Here is an 8,354-nt window from a genome sequence, read left to right as displayed (position 1 = left end):
TTGTTACAGTCTGTCGACAATAATAAATATACAACATATACCAGAATTAAATATTTTCAATAATATAGCAATATAGTTATATTACATGAGGGCTTATGGGGGTCCTTAATATTTGTATTCTTTAAATTTTTGGATGTTTATATATCTTATAAATCACGTTTATTCAGTAAATGATTTAATCATTATTTTTTTGGCAATAACATATTTGATTTCTTAATTTTGTACATCATTCATTTCTGTTATCAGCATCGTGTTACATATTTCTAAAGTTATTCTTTATCCTTTAGCACCCAATTATTTTTTAGTCTTTGTATTTTGGCTAATTATGTTTTATTCATTATAGTATTTGGTCATTATTCTCTATACTGATAACACAATCAAGATCTTAGGCCTCTTGCATTGTTTGTGTTCAACGACACTATTGTAATGATTTCAACATATATATCGGGCTTTTAAATCTTATTCTCGTCGAATCACTATACCATGTGTACCTATGACTACGAACTATATCGAATAACAAACGTCGTTTGTAATATATATATGGATAAATAGCTCTTTACAATTAACAGGTACCTTTTCACGTAAGATCAAATTGTTACTTTATTTTCATTTTCTTACAACTAGTCACAAACTGAATTGTACTTTAAGCATGTTAAACACTGATTTTCTGTGAAAAAAGAAAGAAACTGTTGAAAATTTTATGACGTTATCAATTACAGTAAGTTATGACTTAATTATTCGATCAGTTTACCTTAGCTAGGTTTGGGTTTTATATTAGTGGATTTGTCCAACAGTGTTTGAGGAATTATTCCTTATTCTTCTTATTGTTGATATACGTGAGGTCGTCATTCTATTATATGCTGACGTTTACAGTAACAGCAAACAAGTTACTGACCATAAAAAAAGAATATATGTTTATATATATATCTATACCAAAGTTACATTAGTCTGGTAATATATCGAAAACATTGAAAAAGGGGATCTATGTCCTTGTCTCTGTGATATATACGCAACGTTTAGATGGTTAAATGAATATTGCCCCGCCATAATAGCTGGACAAAATTATGTGGATCCATGTTCATCGGATATTGTTGTTAACTGGAATCAATTTCTGAATTCTGACATTAGAAATAGCCACAATGTGACATTTTTGGTGAGTTAGCGCAGCTGCGAACAAAAACTAGACATTGTATCAAACGGCTGATATTTGAAAACCCGAATCTCTGTTTTTGTACTAATTATGTTTATTCTCTCCGTAAGACAATTGTACACATGGTTGTCCTAACGAAGGTAAGGTTAATATGTTTGCTCTAACATCACTGGAACCTTTCCTCAAAACTTGTGACGTTGGTGATCAATTCTGCCTACACTCAAAATATTGACACAAGAGTTGCGCGGGTGATAGAGGCGCATGGAAAAATGAGAGTCCAATTTTATTTGCCATCAAGACATCTGCGGAAGAAACATACAATGGTATATAATGTATTTTATATGAAACAAAAAATTTCTTATAAAAAGTGACTTATTCTTATGACAATACAACCGAATGCTTGCATAATCTGATTGATTTTTCAGGCACTAATACAAAAACTCTCTATTTCCATTTCTAAAGTCCTTGTTAAATTGATCCAGTACTTATAAAGTGTTATCAAAGTTTTAACACAAATTCCCGAAATATAGTTTTAACTAAGTTTGGGAAAATGTAATGTCACCAATTGAATCATAACATTGAGTTATCATCAGAAATTCATTTGGTGGTCATATCATTCAAATCTTAATTATTTTAACCTACCAATTACATATACAGGAGGAGAAATTGAGCAACAAAAATAATAATATTGATATTGAGAAACATTTTGTTTTGCCATTTTAGGAATTCCAATGGCATCCGCAATTCAATTACCCTGCTGTGGTCCATGTGGATATGATGACAGAATTACGGAAGCGAGAAGATGGTGTACTACTTGTAAAGAAGGTTTATGTGAGAACTGTGAAAACGCTGACATAGAAAACAAAATATTGAGTGACCATGAAGTTATCTCGATTAAAGATTACCGCAAGATTGAAAACGTTTCTATCTCTGAGGTATGTGATCTTCATGCAGAAACCCTTGAATGGTTCTGTAAACCCCACGAAAAAGCTCTCTGCATGGTTTGTGTCCAATCAAATCATAAGTCATGTTCTGATGTTATATCAATACATTTTGCCTCAAAAAATGCCAGGCAATCGACAGCATTTTCTGACCTTGTAGAGTCAATTGATGGAACACTTAGCAACTTAAAAATGTGCATAAAAAACCGCGAATCTGCTGCAAAAGGAACTGAAAAACAAAAAATTGAAATAAAAAACATGGTATTTGAAACGCGGACAAGAATAATCGCCCACCTAGACATGATAGAAAAAAAATTATTACGGGAGCTAGAATTAACTTCTTGTTCTTGTAAATCAGAATATACGAAAATCCTGCAAAAGCTTAAATCAGCAGAGAAAAAACTTACCAAACTTAGGGAACAAACATTGCAATTTTCTTCTGACATACAGGTGTTTCTTGGAACGGTTCAGGGTAAAAGGTTGGTCATTAACGAGACGAATTCAATTGAGAAAGTCGTCAGAGCCTCCAAAAATTATGAAATAAAAGTAGATTTCGATTGTCTAATGAAAAAACTATCCAAAGAGCTTCAAGATTTTGGTCAAGTTCAGGTCACAGAAAATTCCCCTCAGTTAGATTTCAGAAACTCCAATATCAATCAAGATCAGGTAGGGATCACTGTCCCAACATCAGGGGAAATATCCGACATACAGCTTCAGCTAGTGAAAAGTTTCAAAATATCAATGAAAGATAAGAATATCAAAATAGATATAACAAGCTGCGTCATGTTATTCAATGGTCATTTATTAATGGCGAACTTCGCAAAGAAATATTTGATCGAGTATAGTGATGACGGTAAACATGTGCGCGACATTCAAGTCTCTGACAAACCGTGTTGTATTGCAGTAATAGATCCTTGTCGTATTGTTGTGACTTACGGAACCGCACAATTCTTAGAAATAATGAATAACTTTACTTTCAAAGTCGAAAAGAAAATTAGTCTCCAGGCATGTGCTACATGGTTATCTCAAACAAATGGGAAACTTTATGTAGTAGTTGGATACAAAACAATACAAGTCATGGATCTATCAGGAAGACAACTAGAAACTATAGAACTGTCATCTAATACTACAATTGACGTCGCTGTTAGCAGAGACAGGATATTCTACACAGATTACGAAACAGGCAATATACGTTGTTGTCTTATTACTGGAGAAGAGTTATGGCAGTTTGACAGTACAAATATTCGTACACCTCTAAGTTTAGCAGTAGACATTTACAATAACGTTTACGTTGTACGTTGTGCGTCTCATATTCTAACGTTAATACAACATGATGGAAAAGACAGTAAGACATTAATGACTGAATCAAATGGACTGAATGTTCCCCATGATGTGTACATTGACATTGATAGTAGAAAACTGATCACATGGAATGGCAATGGAGATATTTATTTGTACAAAATTGTTTAAAACTTACAAAGCATAAACTAATTTCCTGTCGTTAGGAAATTTTATCTACATGTGTTTCATGTGTTCCGCAATATTTTCATCTTTAATTTAACATAGCAGGATCCATTTTGGTTTTTTTTTATTGTGAGGTACAAAAGTTGTCGATGTCTTGTTAAACAATGGCCACACTGGTAAATGCTATGTCTTCAAGAGACCAAAAGTTTCTGTATGGATCAGAATATTTGCAGTAGACTGAGAGAAATGTATTGTATTCATTTGTTTCAAATTTCAAATGTATAAGTACTTTAACGCTTTACACTCAAGAAATTGCTTCCATTTTAATTCGCGAGAATTTCATGCAAATAAAGGCAACAGTAGTATTCCGCTGATCAATAGTCATAAATCGATTAAGCGCAAACACTTCCGGGCTTAAGATCTTGTGGCCATATTTGTGTTATCAGCTGATGAAAATTAATTTAAAATAATAAGGAATTAATATAATGTTGAACATTTGTGTTGTCTACAATAAAAGTGCTCCTATCTAAAACATAGATCAGGATGTATGCTTCGGAGTAATACGACTCGCAAATCAATTTTACATATCAACCATTCATTACTGATGGAGTAAATTAACGTGTAAAGGAACTTTATTCAGGAAAGATTACTTGTACATTTTTTAGTTCGATTAATTATATGTTAATGTCATCAAAGTCGAACATATTATTTATGACATCATGTTTTTGAAATGAATTAGAACATGTGATATGATTACGGATGAGACAATTATGCACCAGAATTCAAATAATGTAAGCTGATGAAGATATTTTGACCTAGTATCAGTCCATGAACAATATATAAATAACACATAGCTGAGAGGGTAAAAGAGCAGCTTGTTACCCCAAGAAAACATTATCAACCGAGGCGAAGCCAAGTTTGACAATGCTTTTTCGATGGGTACCAATCTGCTCTATCACGCTCTCAGCTATGTGTTATATATATATGGTTATGAACTGATACTAGGTCAAAATATTTTCATCAGCTTACATAATTAAAACATATGTAATAACAATATATATTTTAAAAGCACACAAAAAATAGACATCAAAATAGAACATCAAACTAGATTATAAAATGGAAAAAAAATAAGACAACCACACAAAAAGGGAGTATGCCAATTCTTATCACCATATCACATGTATCTCCTTTAAAAAACTGAATACAGTGGAATGAAAAATAGAAATGACAATACATAAAACATTGTATGGAATGTAAGTTTCCTTTTATTACATTTAAATTGCATTTAGTAAAATCTTCGAGAAAAATACGGATTTATGCATTTGCATGTTACCAAACGACCGTCTTCATAGATATACATTGTTATACTTTCATGTCTCCATATTTTTCAAAATGTGGAACATTTTTATGTGTTTTCACTTCGTTTTACAAGAAAATCAATGCTTTGCAAATACACGTAAACTGTCTATATATTTGACCTGGATCTATGACTGTTAGTGGACCCTACATTGCCGAGTTTATCACAAAGCACCCGTCTGTTGATGGACTTGCCTATGTTGAGTAATACAGTTAAGACCCGCTCAGGCTCTTTAAATAAATCAAATAATATGAATATTATAAAAAAATATATCTTTTATGCAGAATATTACAAAGTGAACATGTACATGAAACAGGATTCACCATATATTAACCTGCTTTCATTGTTCCGCGTTTCATTTTTAGTTGATGTGATAAAGTCTGTTTTCTGATTTAAGAAGTAGTAGGTCAACTGTAGTTGATGTATTTAAAGATTGTCAATTGCTGAAGTTTGTCTAACACAGTACATCTGTTCTGATCCTCGTTTTCATGGTTTATTGGTAAACTTTCATGCATCAGTTATGTGATTAGATTAATTTTGCAGATTTTATAGGTAATAATTCAAATAAATTTAGTGTCAAGAAAGATTGCAAGGTGTACACGTTTGCGTGGTCACGTTCGTATCTCGGATACTACAAGTAATAGGTCAACTATATGTGGTCCATGGAATGATTTTTAGGTGTACATTGTTAAGCTGGAATGTTTCATTTGACCTTGATCACAATTTCATGTCCCGTTGGATAATGCTGATTTTTTTTGTTTGGACTAGTTCTCAAATACTTCAAAAAATAGGGCCACTATATTTGGTGTAATGAATGATTCTAAGATTTACATGTCAGCCAGAGAGGTTTCATCTGATCATGACCTTATTTTCATGGTTATTTGTTAATAGTATGGAATAATTGTAAGGTGTACATATCTAGTTTGTAGATTTTATATGACCTCCGTTTCATTGTTAATTTGTCAATGATAGCGGTTTGTGGTTTTGTCAGTTTGTTAGTTTGTCAGATATTATAAGCAATATGTCAACTATATTTGGTGTATACAAAAGATTGTACATTGTACATGTCTGACAGGATTTATTATACCTTCAACTCATTTTCCATCAAGATTATTATATTATTCTAAAACCCTCAAAGGTAAGAAAAAATCTACACTCGTTTGTACATGTTGTAATAAGTGACAAATGTCAGATAGAACTTCTGTTTATGCACGACCAGTCTGTTCCACGGCAGGGTTATTTTCTTCTGTGTGTATGTGTGTGTGTGTGTGTATGTATTTTCTATTTGCCGCTGGGCGTTGAACAGCAATTACTCATTTTTTTTTAGTATTGTTCATGATTTCGTATGCATGGATTCAGTGGCCAACCAAAAGCACAGCAGTTACCATAAATATTTATTTTCTTTAAACTTTGTAGTTCTATAAGTAACTGCTAAAATAAGTGGCAAAAGATACCAGAGCGACATTTAAACTCAAAAATCAAAAATAACCTGAGAACGCCATGGCTAAAAAAGAAAAAGACATACAATAGCACACAAAACACAACATAGAAAACTAAGACCTATGCAACACGTACCCATAACAAATTGGGGGTGATCTAATGTGCTCCGGAAGGGTAAACAGATCCTTCCCCACATTTGGCATCCGTCGTGTACTTCAACGAATTCTTATAACAGGTTGAGAATTTTCAAATATTTTGATCTTGATCATCACTGAAGAGACACTAATTGTCGAAATGCACAGCTGGTGCAGTACATTTGGTATCGTTAATGTTCTTAAGAATCTGAAGTGTATGTGTGATTTCGTTGCTCCTCCGGCCAAAATGAAAAATAAATCCCATCATTGGTTGAATTTTTTTTTTTGGGGGGGTTAGTTATCCAGCATTTTTGTGTATGCTTTTGAAAACATACTGTATACTAGAACGCATTAGATTCTGAAATAGTATATTTGTACCGAACGTCGGTACATATTTCCTATAATTGTCCTTAAAATGTGATAGGTGTCCGTGCAGAAAGTTTATTGTCAATCAACTATATATGTATATGCCCTGTGCTTTATGAAGTGTCTTGGTAACTTTTCCGCTACCAAAATAAACAGGTTTTACACTTTTTTTGTGCGCAGGTGTCATCGCAAGGATTATTTTTGCAAAAAATTGCTTTGAACACCAGTAGCAAGTTTTCGTTTTTGAATACGTAAATAATAAAGAATGCTATTGATTTTATTTGCCAAATTTAAACATTTTGGCAGCCAAACATTCCCTTGTAAATTGTTCATTCAATATACCTAACACAAGCTTAATGCTAAATTCTCTTTTCAAAGATAAAAAATATTTTTTTTGTTTAAGGATAACTCCTTTAATTCGCCGAAGGCATTGATATCATCACTTGACAGGAAGTACGGACGCATGCTTATTTGTCCACCATCAACAAATTGAAGAAGAACATTGAACATCTTTATAGTTATATCAGATACATCAATGTCATCTTTTGATTGGTTCGTCACTTACAGTCCATCCAGTACATAAAATACACTATATTTTAACACGTAACTTTAAGACAGTTTGGATGGTTTTGTGCGACGTGGTTTTGCATATTCGAAGTCTTGCTTCAGCCTGTATTGTTTCGTTTCAACATCAATATAAATATCAGGAAATATGTTAATTTAAACCTTTGCAAGGACATAAGCCTTTCGAAATATATTTGGCAAGGATTTTAAACAGCATATCTTTGTCGGAGCAGCTGAAATCTGCAACACACTCCTCTTCGCTTGTTCGTCGTCATTATCATCGATGTTACATGTTCGGCTCATACAGTCGGAATCATTCATAGCAAACCTGGGGGATAATGTTTGCAGAATTAGGCAACAGCCAGCTGCTTTCATGTCTGTACTATCGAAATGTATTGTATCAACATCAAAATTTAGTGGCCACTATGGAACGCCGGAACTGTCTTATAGTGTAAATATTTAATGTGTTTTGTCGCTTTGCCTTTACGTCCTGTCATTTCTTCTTTATGTTATGTGCAGGTGCCTTTATTTCCTGACACTGCATCTCAATGTTCTGTCAAATTTATTATTTGTTTGGTCAAACAATTGTATGACATGTCATTGCTCAACTTTGTTGTGTGCAATAGGCATTACATTTTGCTGTAACTACTATATATTCTATGAATACCTCCAAACTTTATGATCAACCACCTTTAAATTCTTTCATATTTTCTCTATGTTGTGTCTATTCTTCCTTTACGTAAGTCAGTTAATAATAGCGGCTTGTCTCAAATATGATTGTTATTCTGAATGTTCTAAACATTTTGAAAACATCATGATATTAATGTCTAACGGCTTTATGTTGTGTTTATACATATGTACCTCCAGTGAAAAACATAATACGTCATGGTAAAGTTCATATGCGTTTTGCCGAACAATTGATACTCTCTGTTAGCATT

General features: G+C 32.9%; 1 protein-coding gene across 1 annotated transcript; it reads left to right on the top strand.

The window, feature by feature from the left end:
• The first annotated feature begins 527 nt into the window (after nucleotides 1-527).
• On the top strand, nucleotides 528-3,929 carry LOC127718193 (uncharacterized). The gene is made up of 2 exons (XM_052224161.1): nucleotides 528-581; nucleotides 1,874-3,929. Exon 2 carries the CDS (start codon nucleotides 1,882-1,884, stop codon nucleotides 3,559-3,561), a length of 1,680 nt encoding a protein of 559 aa, XP_052080121.1. The 5' UTR covers nucleotides 528-581; nucleotides 1,874-1,881; the 3' UTR covers nucleotides 3,562-3,929.
• Nucleotides 3,930-8,354: the final 4,425 nt, after the last annotated feature.

This window comes from Mytilus californianus, unplaced genomic scaffold, assembly GCF_021869535.1.
Source record: "Mytilus californianus isolate M0D057914Y unplaced genomic scaffold, xbMytCali1.0.p SCAF_10, whole genome shotgun sequence".
Taxonomy (NCBI): domain Eukaryota; kingdom Metazoa; phylum Mollusca; class Bivalvia; order Mytilida; family Mytilidae; genus Mytilus; species Mytilus californianus.
Note: the sequence above shows the minus strand (reverse complement) of the source record. Positions and strands in the feature narration are given on the sequence as shown.

Bases quoted from the DNA above. Each gene is read 5' to 3' on its own strand.
- LOC127718193 (XM_052224161.1), top strand. From the start codon at position 1,882: ATGGCATCCGCAATTCAATTACCCTGCTGTGGTCCATGTGGATATGAT.